At 36.8% G+C, this 18,991-nt stretch overlaps 1 protein-coding gene across 5 annotated transcripts in view; it reads right to left on the reverse strand.

Moving 5' to 3' along the window:
• The window catches only part of csmd3b (CUB and Sushi multiple domains 3b), a 524,461-nt gene that overhangs the window by 380,435 nt on the left and 125,035 nt on the right, over window positions 1–18,991 (reverse strand). For all 5 annotated transcript variants that reach the window (XM_022683312.2, XM_049475470.1, XM_022683311.2 and 2 more), the window contains exon 3: window positions 12,282–12,394. In XM_022683312.2, coding sequence (XP_022539033.2) covers window positions 12,282–12,394 — 113 coding nt within the window. The remainder of the gene's footprint in view (window positions 1–12,281; window positions 12,395–18,991) is intronic.

Raw genomic sequence — 18,991 nt, forward strand, 5'->3', positions numbered from 1 at the left:
CAGTAGTGTGCTCTAAATGAAATACATTTCTAGGCAGAGGATTTTTTTCATTTGTTTCTCGTTATTATTAACAACTTGAATCATTTATTGGAAATTTTACACTGCTTATTTTGACAATTGATTTTTTTGGTATTTCAGCAATAGTGAATTGAGACCTACACACACAAATCCACACAAAAGAAAAATAGCAGTTTGCACGTGTAGGGACCACACCAAAGCATGGATATTAAGAGGCTCAGCCAGACTAAAATAATCTGCTGCAATCTACGTGCTGATCGTTTTCCGAAGCTTCGATTGGGTGGATGGGGATGGGTGGAATGCTGGGGTAGAATGCTACAATTTAAAAAAAATAAACTTGTAATCTACAATTTAGTCTGCAGCAGCAGTCACATTTAAGGATGTAAAACTGCAAACTGTAAAGGCAAACTAACCCACATACAACAATAATTTACACTGTTCTTGTTTCCTCATGATTTGTTTACATGTTGGACCATATGCTAATGGAACAAAAATTAGAATTGTTCAATACAACAATAAATACTGCAATACTATAATTTTTTTCAAAATCAGACAAGGATTATAAAGACTGTCATGAACTAAAATGACTGCAAGAGCAGTTATTTGGAATATATTGGTCCAAATATTCATAGGGCAACTGCAAAAGAAATAACAGATGGATATCAGATGGCTACTAGGGATGTAAAAATATTGATATGTCATAGTATTGCAATATTACATTTTGCAATAATGTACAGATGTTCAAAAAACATACTGATTTTTAATGAATATGTTTTAAGTAAAGACTTGGTTTCAGACAGTGATTAACCCCCAACCACCATATAGCAGTGTTCTCTCTCTTCAGATGCTGTAATTGTTTTTTTACTATAACAGTTCTGCTAAAAAAAGTATCTAAATAGAGCAATATATTGTGTTGCATAGAGTTTATGAATGTGTAAACATATACTGATTCATAACCCCTGTATGGTGATGTGCATTGTATCACCAGTCTCTTGCTAATACACATACCCAATGGTTATGAGACTAAAACGTGGCACAAAATGAATTAACATAAATGGAAAGTTTTTTTCCCTGTGGTCCATACTAGCATTTACCAAACTTTGCTTTTAGTGTTCATCAAAGTTAGTTCATTGATAATGTGATGACCCAAGCTCTTGCCACCAGGTGCAGTGATAAGAGCAGAGCGCAGCAGAAGGGAGCTGAGTGTGCTGGATGTGAGCACTGCAGGGAAGCGCTGCCCTGGAGGACTGGCTCTAATCTTGAATGGGCCCTGCTGCTTTTATCTGCAGGTGTGCTCTCAGGTGTTGGCACTGCTCTTTCTAGCAGATGGAGGATGGTGGACACAGAGTCTGATGAGCAGAGTGATGTTCTACTGTACCCATCAGCCCTAGAGAAGAGGTCTATACAGTCTGGGGTGAAGGTGTAGAAGCAAACTGGTCAACAAGTATAATATGTGCTAATGAGGAGGGCTAGATTAATGGCCTGGAAAAGAGCCAGGTACCTTTTTTTTTATAAAGCACAGAATATGCAGCACAAAGTTCCCAGACCACAGACTGTGAAGTTTAGCACTGCTGTTATATGGTGCAGTGGTTAGCTACCTTGCATAATTATAGTACATCAATTAAGCAGGAGGTTAGGGACCTCTATCAGCATAACTGAGGTCATTTGTGACCTTTTATGCACCCACATTCCACTTTTTCTTATTTTTCCTTTTAAGTGTCCATATACCTGGTTATTTAACTGTTACAATTTACCAGCACCCTCTGATGATTTATAATTCAGTCATTTGATTGGCCACCCTAAAATAATGACTGATTTAAAAGATTTACAATAATGACTGAAGATTAAGGTGTAGATTACGATTAGGTTTAGGTGTAAATTAAGGAGTAGGTTAAAGATAGATTTAAGTGCAGAATAAAGTGTACGTTATAGCTAGGTTAAATTTAGGTGTAGATAAAGTTGCAGATAGGAGTTGAGGTAAAATAAGGTTTAGGTGTAGATTAAAGTGAAGGCTAAGGCTGGGTTTAGCACACCAAAAAAAGTTGAATACTAACAATTTACACATCAAATAATAACTTAACTCAATAAATTAAGTATTTGGCATCATAAGGTAACATTATATATATATATATATATATACTCACACACACACACACACACACACACACACACATATATATATATATATATATATATATATATATATATATATATATATATATATATATATATATATATATATATATATATATATGAATATCATGCCATCACATCTGTACCATGTAACTTAAGTGACAGTCTTGTTTTCTTTGAAAAGATTGATTAAATAGCTCACCCAATCAACATGTCATTTTTTTTCCTCATCCTCAGGCTGGAGGTCAAATGGTTCTCCTAACAGCCAAGTAATCAGCGATGTGCAGCTTTTCAAATTGGCAAAGTCAGACAAGTAAAGATTTTCAATTGAACTGTGCATCTAATTTTGCCCCTTCAGGGCAAACGATCTTCATTCAACGGCAGCAATTAGCATGTGCATGTTTAATTAATTCTGTGAGACACATTTGGGTCTGCTCTACACCTTAGACCTAAATGGCTGAGGAAGCTGATCTAAGAGGTCTTTAGAACTGAACTTGAATATTAAACTGCTGTAACTAAATCAACTTTTTTATTTTGCATTTTGTTATAGCACAATATTTCTGTTTAGAGTTTAGTTATATTATTTCTAATAGTGACTACACAGCAAAGAGGACCTGAAAGAAGTAGGCCATAAAACATTAAAAATGTTATGTATGAGAGTAACATGATTTGAAACATATCAGAAAATACAGTAAGAACTGTGTAACGCTGCATAAGCTGAGCCAAATGCGTCTAAACGTATGTAAAAATACTTCACCTACTCAGTCCACATGCTTATTTAATTTAATTTGCTGGTTCTATATTTATCAACTTGTGTTTAGCTGACAATGAGGGGGCACTCAAAGACAACTGTATCAAAACTTACCATTTTTCGTAGAAAATAAACAAGTATAAAATAGCCACTTAAATGATTTCCATGTAAATATGCATCTTTTCTTAAATAAATGAACTAAAAAACATCAACAGCAATTATGTAATTAATCAAGATTAAGATCATGATTCTTTTTTTTTTTTTTTTTTATGCCGGTAGTTCTATTTTTTGGGAGGGACTGGTCAAAACGTTTAGGACACCTCTATTTTTTGTTGTCAAGTAGCAGTGCTATATAGCCCAGACAAGCAGTACTTGCACTTCACCTGTCAGACCTCTAATTCTTCTCTTCACTGCTGAAACTGGGACTTAGTTCAATGCTCAGCTGAGCTAAAGGCACAGACATGTGGGTCAGCAATACCTGACTCTTCCTATACCAGTTTTCACTAGTTTCCCAGCGTCTTTCAAATGTGTAGGAAACAGTACACATCTTTTTTATTCTTTGTTTTTATAATATACTTTTACAATATACTAATTTATGTCTGATTTTTTAAAATATTAAAATGTCCTTGTTTAAGTTTTTAGTTCATTTGGTTTCATTTTGTACAATAGATTCTGAGTGGTCTCATTTTAGAAATATACCATAAAATACTCATCCATATTGTATTGTCTGGGAAGGAGATAAAGATGCAAGCTACAACTAAGCACTACATCTAATATCTGGGTGGTGGTGAGAAAGTAGTGTTTTGTTAGATATGTCTTTATTTACCTCTCACAGTTCACACATGCAATAGATGCAAAAAAAAACAAGCTCATCAATAATCACATCATAAACAATTCACAATAATAACTCCTTACCAAACCCAGACACTTACATCACTATTAAAAACACCCAGCACACAGTCAACTGCCAGTCTTCATCAGTGCAGTTAGATATAGCCTTCATATCAAATAACCAATTCCTGAAATAGCAACAGCTGCAGATGGTGAGTTACATTTTGAGTTATTAAACATCTTCCCATTAGTCCAGAGTTAATTACTGCAAAGTAAGAAAGACAGTGAGCTGTCACTCAGAATGGACTCCCAGCGCAGACCCCAGTCCAAATGAGAATGTTTGCTTAAACCATTCAGAGTGAAAAGTAAATAATAATTTTCCCAGCTGAGCTTAAAATGAAAAATATCTGGATATGAATTCAACTTAATTGTGTTTGGAAGACGTTTGCATAATAATATTAATAGTCTTTAGTGAGGATATTAAGGATTTTAGGCAAACAGGACACCGCCAAAATGAAGAGGAAATGCAGTCTGGAGGCACATGATGATGGCTTCCTGGAAGCTTTGGCAATAGAGTGAATGTTCCTGATTAAGTCAAACGTGCTTGGAAGCAGCAGCAAGTTAATTAAATGCCAAGAGCAAAGGAGACAAAGCCCCCTTTTATTGGAGCATATTGGAGCGTTGGTGATGTGCTTCGCTTGTGCGCGTAGCGGTGGTGGAGCCCTCTGACAGCATGAGCTTCAAACAGTGAGTCAATACCTTACTACATTTATATTCACACAATAGCCAGTTTAAGAACAAAGTAAAAGTCACCCTAAGAAACAGAACCAAACCAAGATGTTCACAAAAGCTGTATAAATACTACTCCCTCTACTCCGGTTTTACATGCAGCCCAGCTTAATCTGATTTTATAATGTGAAGTCAAGGTCTTTTTAAACAAGCACCTCATGCTTAATAGGGGTGGGAATCTTTTACTATCTCACGATTCGATTCGATTCCGATTTTGGGGGCCACGATTCGATTCAAAATCGATTTTTGATTCAAAACGATTTGATTTATAAAAATTTATTGAAAACTTATTGAAAAAAAAGCCTCCAAAATATACACTGGTCCTGGAGAAGGTAATGTGTTACAAAAACAATAAAATGTGCAGGAATGTGGGTCTTCAGTGACAGAGGAATCACTGGGATATCACAATGACGTTAATGAACAATAAATAAATAATAAATAACACTGCTTTATTATAAGGCTACTAGCGGTGGTGTGTAGGTGACGCTGCTGGGCTGATGTGATGATAGCAGTGGAGCGCTAAAGTTCAGGAGCAGCTGCTGATTAACTAGTTAATTTTAGGCCGTTGTATTTCTTCAGAAAGGGGGCAGGAGGTGGAGAAATTAATTCATATTGTCCATTCCTTAATTCCTCTGTGATGGGGAGCTGAAATTAGCTCTGATTAGCTTATTGTTATTTTTCCGTTCCGCCTTAAATGCTGCAGCCCGCTGCCACCTGTAGCGTTATTTAAGGTGGAACTGGAAAGTTAGCTAGTTAGCTAGCTAACAGAAACTGAAACTAACTACTAGCGATCTTTTTTATGCTTGTTATGAAGCATTCTGCCATAAAACATTAAAACTACACGTTAATCTAAGGTAATATAGTGCTTGTTCTGCCATCTTACCGGTGATTCTCATACACCTACGCTCTGTGTGGGTCTGACGGTAAGTTCAAACTGCAGCGGCCACGGTCGCTTTGGGCAGTGGGAGGCGGAGCGAAAAACGCTTCGTGCCGCTGCAGTGTGAACTTACCGTGAGGGGTAGGGCCAAGGGAAGAAATGGGATTGGACCTTAGAATCGATTTTGGGACATTTTAAATCGATTCTGAATCGTAGTAAATGAGAATCAAGATTCTTATGTGAATCGATTTTTTGGCACACCTCTAATGCTTAAAACAAGTAGAACATACTTCTGGTTTGCATTTGATTGGGTGCTCAAACACGACAGCACATGAAAGATTGAGATGAGTGAATATTTGGAAACTGATATGATATATACAGTATAATACAAGAAAACTCTTTCATACCCAAATTGCATGTTTAAAAGCAGTCAAAACTGAGAGGGTATAAAAACGATAAGACACTGACTGGAATGACTTAGCCGATACCTTATTTCTGTGCAGGTGGAGTGCGTTTACTGGTGCTCAAATGTTGCTCCATCGACTAAAACTAGAGCTTGAGAGACTATAATAAAAAGGTGTGTGTGCATGTGTTTGCGTACATGCATATAAACTTTTAAAGGTTAAATAATTGAACGTAAATGTTTTTTACTAATTTAAATGTTCTTAACACAAATAGTTATTTTTGTCACAATTTGGTCGGCTCTCAAAAGACTGCACCATCTTTAATCAAGGAAGTTGTCACATTGGATTACTTTTGATGTATTTATATTACTTAAAGAGAGACTACTTTATTATCCAAAGGCTCCATACCAATTCTGTTGCTGGGGAAAATGTATTTAAATAAGTGCTAATAAGTGATATTGTAATTGTTATTGAGAATCACAGAATATCAATGTTACTGGTACCTTATCCAATATATATTGTGTCTGGTTTAAATTACCTACAAGCAACAATGGTACAATGTTCATGAGCATAGCATCTTATATTAAAAAAACTCAATGTAATGCATCAATTCTAAAATCCAGCCTATTTTCACAAAGGAAGCTTAAGATAAATAAATGTAAACACACATTCCAAACACACATTCATAATTTAATCCAGAATCTACTGCCTCATCCAGTAGTTTGGGTCTGGAATTGTTGGACATTGTCAGACAACCCAGACTCCTCATAGGAGCAGGTGAGGTAGGCCAAGCAGCTGTGTCTTTACGAGCACCCACTCTGACTTATGGGGTTGAATGTAGAGCTGGGCGATATGGGAAAAAATCTTATCACGATATAGTTTTCCATATCAGTCGATATCGATATGTATCACGATATAAATCAAATCACTTTGTGTCACACTTAAAGGTTTGTTTTTATTAGTGAGAGAATAAGGGAGTGATGGAAGTTTTATCACAATATTTTTTTCTGTATCTCCATAATTATTAGGGCTGGCCCGAATAGCATTTTTTGAGCTCCGGATATTTGGCAGTAATTGGTAGCGAATATTCCAATATTAGTTTTTAAAAAAAACAAATTAATCATGAACGCGAGCCAGAACCCGAGCTTGAACGTCAGCCTGACTCAGGCGCTGCATGAACTCGGGCTTTTTTCCAATTTTTTCCAATTTTCCATGACTGAAAAAAAAACTTGGGCTATAAGCTCAATATTAAATATTTCGTTTGTTTAGAAATTATTTTATATTCTTAAACCATGTTAAATTATATTAGATTAGTAGGGCTGGCCCGAATAGCGTTTTTTGAGCTCAGAATATTGGGCACTGATTGGCAGCCAATATTGGAATATTTGTTTTTAAAAAGACGGATTAAAAACTGATTAAAGTAAAACAAAAATTGCAACTCGGCCCCTTTAATTCACCACAAAGTTTTCCAAGACCCAGCCGGAAAAAAAAAGATTTCCCACCTTTTCCTCAGCTGGGTCGGGCTCAAAAAATGATTTGTGATAGGCTGTTTTTTGGTTTGTTTGTTTAAGCACTTAGGCTTTTGTACTGCTGCAGTGCAATATTTAGATTTTATATTCTGAAATTCGTTAGGTTTTATTTCTTTTAGCATTTTGAACTTTTTTTCCAATTTCAAATTTATTTTTTTCTGTTCGTTATGTTCTATCGGTCCTTGCGTTTTTTGTAGTTGAAGTTGAATTTAATATTGAAGTTCAATATTTCTAATTTATATTTTGAAATTCGTTAGATTATATTTATTATTGTATTTTGAGCTCACTTTAGTTGGTTATTTTCCAAATTCATATCTATTTTTCTGTTATTATTAAATGTTATTAGCTTATTAGCTTAGCTTGTCATTTAGCATACAGAACTTCTCACGGATTTTTAATGAATGTTGATTTATTAATTTAAAAGCTGTACCTTATTAAAAGTATTTTAAGCCAGACAGACACTGTGTGATTTTTTAATGAGTTTATCTGCACTTTTAAATGGTTTGTCCTGTAGGAAACGCACACGATTTGTATGCTGACACTGTTGTCTGACTGAGGAGCTGCTTTCCGTCAAATGCAGCCTGTAGGCAGGAAAAAATCCAGCCAGAACCGACCATATCATGAGCCAGTTTTAAAGCCAGTAATTTAGTAGAGCATTAAACTACAAATCTGAGATGTACCTGCTGTACTTCTTAATCTCTGACCCCAAAACGGTCCATTAACTTGCTTGACAGACGCGTCAAATCCCCCGCGAGCACGCGCGGCGCACAGCGCACCGATTAATTCATGCGTTGAGCTTTAAACGCGCAGCTGAGCTGTAATTGGGGAAATATCACAAAAATCACAGTGTGATTTGTTACATTAAAAAAAAGACCATTTTCTTCCGCCTAATCTGAGAGGAAAGCGGTGTTCTCGACCGGCCCGAGTTCATGCAGCGCCTGAGTCAGGCTGGCGTTCAAGCTCGGGTTCGGGCTCGCGTTCAGGCAGATAATCTAAATGATAAATGATTTTGTGTTTTTGCACTTGGGCCATAAGCTCAATATTAAAAAGTTCGTTTGTTTAGAAATTATTTTATATCCTTAAACCATGTTAAATTATATTAGATTAGAGGAAAGTCATTTAGACATCATTCTTAAGGTGTTTTTGTCCTGTTACCGCTCCGCAAAAAAACCTCTTCCTTTAATCCGCGCCCCACATACACATTTTTGCAGCACCTGCCCCGAGGTCCTAATATAAATTGAATTAATTACATTTAGTGCTTAAAATTTACTTAAAATTTATTTAAAACGTGCTGAACAGTGCGGCCGTTTATTCCCAAAGTACAAACACTATGGTTGTTTGCGTGTGTCGGGTCATACTCCACTATTCTTTAGGGTTTTTTGTTGCATGCATGAGAATAACTATTACAATTTTCTTAACTATTTATTAATTTGCTCCAGCGTCTTCTGGATTGATTACACGTTGTGTTTTCGTTGTTTGCCGCGCCACTTAGACGGAAATGGAAATGAATGTTTATCGAATTCTATTGCACAGGCTTATCATCGTCATCGAGGGAAAAATTATCGCGAAACAAATCGATATCGTTATATCGCCCAGCACTAGTTGAATGTAATCTTATTGCTCACAGCTGGACTCCCTCGCCCCTGTGGCTCCACAGTCCCTTCGGGCCTTTCTTTCTCTCAACTCACCTGCTTTATTAATGATACAGCCATAGTGCTGAGGAGATTTTTTCAGTCTGTTACATGAGTCGGTGTTGTGACAAAGCTTGTGATTTTAGCTGATATTTATAGCAAGCAGTAGAGCGGAAGAGCAATTGTTCTTTCTCAGTTTCATTTACGTATCTATTTTGAATGAGGCCAGTATACATCTTTAATAAAAAGTTCAGGGACGATTTTAACGCTTCCTTATAAACTCTTCTGCCTCGTTGCCCAAGCACCTAAGAGGGCCCTCTGCAAGAGCTCCAGCCTTTCTCCAGCACTGTAACTAATCACACATGCCGAGCATGCAGATTTTTCTGTAGCCTTTCCTGTTGAGCATGTGCATTCTTTACACAATATTTCACCTGTGCTAGCCCCCATGAGAACAATGGCTTGACAGCAGGTAGCATGTATTTACAGCAGCAGGGGTTTGAAAAGAAATGCTGATTCTAGATGAAGAGACTAGTTTCCTTGAGGATAAATAACTCTCTTGGAAACCAACCATTCAAATATCCTGACTGCCCCAGGATAACCTCTCTGTGGGTCACAACCTACACAAAAACTACCTGGAGGCTGCAGTACAGAGTTCTCTCTGGACCTATATAAGTGCCTATTTCCCCATAGTATTTTGAACAGCATGTGTATGTGCCATGAGAAATGACTGATAAAACATAGTGGGGAAACAACTGTGTTCTTCATGGCAAGTGTATGATTCTCTGTCTAGGCGTACACAGCACACCATTCCTAAATCCTTAGGCATGACTCCTAATGCAATATTGGCTTTGTATATAGTCTTTGTAGTTAACTTTTCTATAATGTACTCTGTACCACCCAAGAGTAATGAGCCATTAGTAACAATTCTGCCAAAAAGAACAATCTTACAGACAAATACCATGCCCTAACAACAAGCAAAACGTAATGATGCTAAACACTACAAAGTGGAGGAGAACAGAACGCTGAATACCCATATATCAGTGCTGTTTGTTATTGCAGAGCCAAACTTTCCTTTTAAAAAGTTTTATGTAGAGATAAGCATATATCAGTGTTTTGGGGCGGTTCGCCAATCACAGATACCAAACAATAATGGGGCTTTTTGGAATCACCCGCATTTAATCAAAACTAAAATAACTGCTTATATTTAATCACTTCAAAACCAATTCCTTTATTTTTCTGATTGTTGCTGCTGTACTTTTGGTTGTGATTAAACATGGTCACACCATATGTGGTTTTGTGTGGTACCACCTCAATAACATCAGTACGGGAAAGCATTTAGAGTCATGACTGCAAGGTTATAAAACTCAATTTCCAGCTCTAACTCCATTACCTGCACCATCTGTATCAACAGAGTCCTTTAGAGCTACTCCCCATGGTCACTTCCCCCCTTCTTGTGAGACTAGCCTCACCCTCTTTAGGTGTACCAAAGCATTTTCTACAGGTGTAGAAATTTAACATCAGATGAATTACATGCCTTCGTAAATATCGGTTGCCAGTCAACTCTACAGAATATTACTACAGACAGAAAATTAAAGTAAGTATTACAGGTAGGTATAACAGTACATACACTGTCGGTGATGAACAATTGTTTTGGACTTATGACACATGAATTTAAACTTTGTATTTCTAAAATGTGTAAAAGCAAACATGGCAACAGAAATATAGATATCACTTATCAAATCTTCTGGCTGTAAATTGACTGGGACCAGCTCATAATCATATATATTATAGTGATGGATGGTGAAGGTCATGCTGATGAACCAGATGATCCGAGAATTTCTGTTATTCTTCACATCTACCTTAACCCTAGCAGAAACTACAGTAGTGTAGCCTGTACTGTTTCCTAGTGCTCTGCTCCCCAAGCAGGATGCTAGTATAAGGTTAGGCCTGTTGTGGCTGGGGAAGAAAAAAGTTCTGCTAAGAAGTCTAACAATAATGGCAGGCAGGTAACACGACTGCGTGGGCTGAATGACGAGTGTGAATGTATCAAGGCTTAGGGTGTTTTCTGATACAAAACAGCAACTACTGAAGATACCTGCCATTTCAGGCTGACAACAGGGAATAGAGTAAACAAGGAAGCTTTACAGACACTCCCGACTATTTAACAATATGAAGAATGCCACAACCACAATTAAAACTGCAGAGTTAGTCTACAGTTAGACATTGATTTGTTGTTTGTTTTTTAAAAAGACAAAAAAGAGAGAGAATTTCTAAAACTTTAAATGTAAGTGCCTTCCTCAGATTAAAGTGGAATCCCATTTACCTATGATGTCGGATGCCAGAAATGGGAAAGTCATCTCACCTGAGCTGACTGTGTTCCAGTTGAACACACAAATATTTGTTGTCAAATCATTTATTGCTATTTGATGGCAAATCCGAAAAAGCCCATTTTTATGATGCAGCTTTATTGTTCATCATTGTTAGCATTGTTCCAGGTTAACATTGTAAATAAAACCAGTTGAAAAAAACATAATACGGTCTTTTGCACTTCTAAACACAATGAAAGCAAGTCCACAGATAAAAGCTGGACAGACTAGACACACATAGATATAAGGACTAATAAACTTTATAATACTACTGCTTTACTACAGTTGATGTGTGATGCAGCCATCTTGATTTCTGAACCCAAGAAGGATTAGTGAGGTTCTACCAGTTGAAATTTAATACTCTGAGTAGAATCAAAAGGCGGCGTAACTCTTCAGAAGCCATGAAAATAGTTTAAAAAAAAGCTATGATGAGACCAAGCATTCGGACTTCTTTCTATGTGTTCTGCTGTTTATGCCTTTCATGATAATGGACTGAAAATGTTCAGAAACTATACATAGGTGTCTTTGTAGATGGCAGCTCTTTAAAAAAATATACACTTGCAGCATTAAATGTACACTGCAACCGCAATCCATTATTTTAGATACACATCTAGTACATGTACATAATGAGATGAAATTTGTCTCTGAAGTTTTTTTTCTTCTTTTTTTTTTTTCTCCAGGCTGGGGATGTGGTATCTGTTTGATGACAGGAGTACTCTAGCTTCAGGCTAGGCCTGTAATTTGATCAGTTGTGATGGGAGCTGATGAGGTCTTTTGTGAGAGAGCAGCTCTTCATCAAGCTCCAGTAATGATGATTATGATGTGCACAATTTGTCGTTTGACTTGCCAAGTAGCCCCAGCTCCCAATTTATGTGCATGTTGTTGCTTTTATTAGGTGGTGTCAATAAAATGCAAAGCAGTGGACCAAGAACATCATTTAGAGGTTCCTTACCTTCATAATAGATTTTGAAGCCATGGGCACTCACGGCAAAGTCACTGGTGAGCCGAAGGGAGAACACTGACCCTGTGCTTGTGACTGGAGGTGGGATTTGAAAACCTGTTAACCTGCAGGGAGAACACAAGACAACAAAGCTTGAGCTCACTGAGTTCATTTTGTGCTTTTTATGCATCAGTGCTAACTTAAACAACAACAACAACAATTGATGTTCCACTCCAGAAATAACGACAGCACATTTTGCCATTATAGGCAATACTGGTTTGAAGAAATAAAGGTCTCCTAAAAGTGGTAATATATTTCATCAGGGTCACGCAACAATGCTTGTTCACACATTTTTTTATGTTTTACAATTGTGATTAAATTAACTTATTGGCAGATTTTTTTTTCTGAATTATGAAAAAATCCTGCACATTAAAAATGTTATATTGTTTTATTTTGTTTCTTTTGTAATGAAGGCTAATAAAAAAAAGAGTTACTGTCCCTTCTGTCCATAAAAATATTTTACTAGATTTAAGAGTATTGTCCTGAGGATTTGATTGTATTAAGTGACAAGAGAATTAGTGAGGTCAGGGTTATAGAAGATCAGGACCCAACCTTAACCCTAATGCCCCAATTCATCTCCAACTCACCCCAAAATTCCTGCTCCACAGCTCAATGCTGATAAGGTGAGATAGATGATGCATTTATTTTTATAATTGGTGTCCATGTGCATTGGGACACACAGTGTTCAAGAGTCTATAACAACAGTGATGATATATTAAAGTACCTTCTCCTGCCAACCTCTGAAGACCTTCCTACCTCTAAAGACCAAAACAACTGAAACTGAAATCCAGTTATAATCACCTCAGCTATCATAGCTAGAATAGCACTCGAGTACATGCCTGAGACCAGGCCAAGAGACTTCTGTCTTCCAGATCAAGTGTACTGTCTGGAATCGCTCCCATTGAGACTCATTCAAACAGCATGATCTGCTCCGAGATTGTGCAGGCCTGCTGATCTCCTGAGGATGAGCCTCTTACAGCCAAACGATAAAAAATAGATGTCTGGTGAAGCAGGCCAAAGATATAACTAGCAACATCTGCAGCTGCAGCAGGGTCCATATTGCAACACAAAGACAATTTGACAACAATAATTTGTTACACACTGTTTTTGTGACACCATAACAAAATTATGAAACTGGGTATAAAATTGATTGAATTTGAGGTCTGATAAACAACCAAACCAATTATAATTACTGGATGTTCTGAAACCTCAGTTGTACTATAAATCTGCCTTTTAACTGCCACAGAACCAAAGGAGACAGGCATTTTTACAGACCTCTACGAAGAAAAAAGTTAATTGGTGGGGTTTATAGCCGATGAGATGGAGAGGCAGACTTGGTATAACTGGTAGTTTACGTTAGACGTCATGGCCAAAGTTTGCTGGGTCATCTGATGGCTTAATGGAGCTGCTAGCATCAGATTCAAAACAGACACTGGCCAGAAATGGACCAGCCCCTTCAAACTGGATGGAAATAGTGCAACAAGAGTTTCTAATATGTTCGGCATGACCCATTATCTCTCAGAATGTGTGAAAGATGAGTATTCAGATTGTTCCCTATACTGGCATGATGGTAGAAAAAACTTCCTGTAGGTTTTTATATATATATATATATATATTTTTTTTTTTTTTAAACGCAGACTGGATTACAGCCCTAATGTTGCACTTATTAAAGTTTGACATTTATTTAACATTAACATTCAGTCACATGCAGTATATGTTGAGTATTACGCATCCAAAAGTTACTAAAACAGGACAAAAAATGATTAAAACTAAAGGGCACGCTTCACTTTCACAAAGAAATATTTGAAATGAAAAGTAACAAAGCTAGCAAGCTTTACAGATTGTAAATTAGAAAAAAAAAGGCTCAGTTTTGTTTTTTTTGTTTTGTTTTGTTTTTTTTAAAGAGAGCTCTTACCTGCACTACTGCACACTGTCATGCAAGAAAACAGCAGCAGACAGTACATAGACACATTATGGCCCAGGAATCCAACACCATGCATAACTTATTTTGGCAACTGTATTTTGGCAGTATCTGAGCTATGTTCTAGGTTCTACCCTATTCAAAAATAAAAAGCACATTTTCTATATGGACAGTGACTTTGTGAGTTACACTAGACAACAAAGGCAGCTAAAAGCTATATATGTACTTGCATTATTTTATTGTTAAAACACAGCAGCATTGAAATACCTGTCTGACTTTCCTACTGATCTGATGTGAACAACCGCAATATGCCCCCAAATATTACAATAAGGAAAAGACCAGAATAATCCTAAATGGTGATGTGCATATACAGAGCAAAAGAAGCCATGAAGTCACACAGAGCTCCCTGCAGCCTTGAAACGGCCCAGACGTAATTAGCTTTGCAAAGCAGTATTATACTATCCCATCATGCCTCAGCATGTGTATTCAGATCTTGTGTCAAAATCTCAACTTCTGCAGCTGAATGAGAACCGTCAAGAGGTCAGCAAAAGCACGGTAGAATGGCAGTGCTGCTCCTTAAATCTCAGTGGAAAATTCGATCAGTGCTTTGTAAGACAGAGATTCATAGCTCAAGAAGTGTGCTTTGGCTGCGAAGGGACCGAGTGGACACAAGCCCCTTTGGTTATGATAATATACAGTAGCTGAAATATTTATAAAAGTCTATGCATAATATCTCAAGGATATGTCCCAGACTTGCTTTTAATACTATTAACCTTTAAACCTGTCACAAGTTTTACAGAACTTTGTAGAAAATTGCTTCAAATAAGAGCCTTCCTGAATTACATTTCAACTCTATTTTGACCTGTTTTTAGTACAATGTTCTAAAAGAAAAATAAACATTTACCTAAGAAAAATGACAACTACAAACTTCAAACAGTGAAATAAAAGCAAATAAAACATTAAAACATTAAAAGGGTGCCCTAGAATAGAATGCTGTATTTTGCACAATGGAAAAAAGAGACATTAGTTCATTCAAACACCACTGTCCCCATGTTTGAAAGCAAAATATACATAAGTAAATCAGAGATCAGGAATTCAAAACCTCAAGACTGTATGACTGTTTGAGGCCCCATGCTTTGGCATCTTTGGGATGATACAGAAGTGAAGCTAGAAGGGTTAAAAGCTAATGCCTTTCGACTGGGGAATCACAGCTTGGAGAAGAGCCGACTGGAGCAAGTGCCGCAATAGGTCTCTAGTCAGGTGCCACAGTGGTCTGGGTTAAACAAGCCAAGTACTGGCCAGAGCAAAAGAACTATCCCCATAAATACTACTACATATCTATTCAGTTAGGTAATCACAGTGTCAACTAGACATCGAGACCACAATAATATTAACTGGTAAGACCTGAAAATTATTACACAAATGTCTTCTTAAAATGTCAATGTAAATAAAAGTTTGGTAAGACAGTGCTATCCTGTGCTGTGGGTATACTAGTGACAGGATTGTAAACGGGGGTGTAAAATAGCACCTGAGAATACTCAATATATTCATTCTGTGGCATCTTTAATTAACTAAAACTGCAGATGCCAATCAATAGTTCTTTTAATACCACTTTTTAATGTTTAACACACTTCATCTGACAACTTGTGTATAGTGTGTTGACTCGCACTGTTCAGCAGCTGTCTTCACACTTTGAACATCTTGCACACTGTGTCACAGAATAGCAGCTCATCCTTAAGGAGCTTCCTTCCGAGGCATCTTACAAACCGGCTCTGCCAATTAAAAATATGTTGCTCCCTTTGGTCAACTTGCCCTCTTTTCTTAGCATCCTCCACCAGCACCTCCGGCATCGTTCACTACTCCTGACTTCCTGCTTTGCCTTTTCTTTCCTTCGCTAACAGCCGCCCTCCATTTCTGCCCACATTGCAGTCTATTTTAGGATCTTACGCATAAGATGCACTATGTGGCAAAGGTGGGCATGATTTAAAGCACTGCGCTGATGCAGATACACGTCAACTGAAGGATACAATGTCAACTGAAGAAACTTGGAAATTGGCGAAGATATAAAACAAACCCTAGAGCAGACATTTCTCTTTACCTCAAGACTACCAGCAATGACTAATGTCCAAGGCTTAATGTTTTATAGTGTTAAATGTCTTACCTTTAAAACACTAAGGGTTTTTTCATTAACATTCCAGACTTTTTTTTTTAATATTTACATCTTCACTTTACTTAGGTCTCTTATCAAAAGAAGATCAGATTGTTGCAACTCCAGTGCTGTGTTCAACTTATAATAAAACAAGAGGGTTAGGATCTAAGATATTTTTAGAAAGAGAAAAAATTGATTGAGAAAGAGACTAGACAATAGTAAGTCTTAGACTGGATTTTACTCATCAGTGAGAGCAAAAAGAGATGGAGGATGTACCTAGAGCTCATCCAACAGATTTAATTATTTTTTTAATAATCTTACACAGACTTTTTTTGGATTAGTCGACTAATTTAGCAATTATTTATAATTAAATAAATTTGAATTGGATAACACAATCAGAGGGTACTAATACATCATGAATGCATTTGTACAGCTGTCCAAAGATAAACTACACAGCAGGTGTTAACAGGTTTTACATTTGGCCATGTGTTTCTGAGATAAAATTGAGTTAAATAGAGACAAAGTTTGTCACAAACAATGTCATTCGCTGTACAACCAGCAGTAAAAATGATTTTTGGTTTTAATCTTGATAATAACTGGTTCACAATCGCTGTACTAGTGTCTGATGTACTAGTGTCATTATGAATTTGAGCCCAATTTTAACACTTTTTTTTAAGAAGAGAGTTAAAACTGACCTCTTTTTTCACTACAATTCTGAGTAGTTTGAATGACAAAATCTGTTCAAAATTATTTTAATGAGCAATGCAACATGTAAGAAGCATAGGACTCTTATTTAAGAAAACTTATATACAGCACTGCAGGTCAAGTGTAAATGGGGAACTCCTGTTTATACACAATTGTGGTACATATGTAAGGAGCCTGTACTTCCTGATTTCTGCTCTGAAATGTTTTGATTGTCTAGCCTGGTGGTCATGTCCACAGCTCAGCGTACTTAGAAACATGTACAGAGATGTGGAGCTTTTAATTTTTTACATCAGGCCAGTGCTGCATGATAATATTCTAGCTTGTGCAACTTTTTTACAAATCTCAGTGATTGTTACTTTGCTATATTGTGATCATCAAGCCACAGGTTTATATAAAATAAAACAGCATAAAAGATGTAGGACTGCGTAACAGACCATTTCCTTGGGCCCAACTCAACAAGACCCAAAGAAAGTGCTCAACCCAAGCTTGTTTAATTTTAAGACGGACGGACTTAAAAAAATCATGATAAAATAAATTATATTAAACAGTGAACAGAGACATTTAGATAGGAATGAACATGTCTCTCACTGAGTTTCTTTCTCTTCCTGTCAGTCTCTGCCTCCTACTCTCTCCCTCTCTTGTTAAAAGAGCAGACAGAAGATCCTAAATCACTTGGACACTGTACAGGTTTGGCCTGAAAGCATTCAGCTGACTCCTTGTTCCTCTGCAAACCTTCAGTCCCCAATCAGCTCAAACTCAAACAGCTTAAAAGTCACACAGACTGGGCTGTCAGAGATTTGGAAAAGAGGGTGGTTTAAAAAGAAACAAGGCAGAAAATTAGGAAGCTCAATGGAAGCAATGGTTGAGTGTTTTTGTGTTATAAATTTCACTTTTTGTTTTCTGTACACCTCAACTCATAACGATATGCATTTTTTTGGTTTAGATGCAGTACCTTTGCCCCTTTCTTTGACCCCAATCTTTACATTAGGGACAGACTAATGGCTCAGGGTCTGTTGAGAAGAAAAAAAGTGGTCATCACTGCAAATAGGAATGGAAGGATATACTGTTGATCAGTATGTCTGTCAGTCTGTCTAGCCAAAACAGAACCCTAAGAATACATGGGCATGTTGTCTCAGTAGATTCTGTCATATAGTAGAAAGAAAGTTGTTCATATTTTTTTTTCTCAAGTGTGCAGGCATTTAGTTTTATTTTGAAGCCATTGTATGCATAATCTACAGTCTACATATGTTAAACATGCAGCATGAGATTTGTTATTCAGTGCATACCTGTCAAGTTCATAGATGCCCTCAAGTAAAACTGCATTACTACATTAATTACAAATCCTGTTTGAACAGGGCTATAGTTTGTGCACACTTTTAGCAGGTCAAACTAACTGATGTAGGTCTAAGAGGTGGCAGATATCAAATAATTAGGACTGTTTGTACTTTTTAGTATCAAATTGTGAGTTTTATGATGTTACACCCTAGCCTGTAGAACAGTTATCATTTACTACACAGGAGATTCAGCCTAACAGAGTTTCACAGTGCAATGTACAACCCTCTATTAGGGTAATAAAACTAAAGTATAAATAACTAAATTGAATTAATTCTAGAACACATTTTTAAGAACAATATAACGGCAGATGAGAAAATAATTTCCTATTGGCCACTTCTAGAGCTCAGACAGTTCTCCCACTTCCACAGTGTATTTTACAGTACCACATCAACAACACCCACTGTGATTTGTAGATTTAATGGCCCGATCAATTAGAATCGGTAATACGGGAAGCCTCCAATGTGTCATTTTTATGTCTGCTGTCAGAAATAAAATGCTTCTTGCTCAAAATGATCTACCAAGATCTTCTTTTTAAGAAGAGGAAACACTTTA

This window comes from Astyanax mexicanus, chromosome 3, assembly GCF_023375975.1.
Source record: "Astyanax mexicanus isolate ESR-SI-001 chromosome 3, AstMex3_surface, whole genome shotgun sequence".
Classification (NCBI taxonomy): domain Eukaryota; kingdom Metazoa; phylum Chordata; class Actinopteri; order Characiformes; family Acestrorhamphidae; genus Astyanax; species Astyanax mexicanus.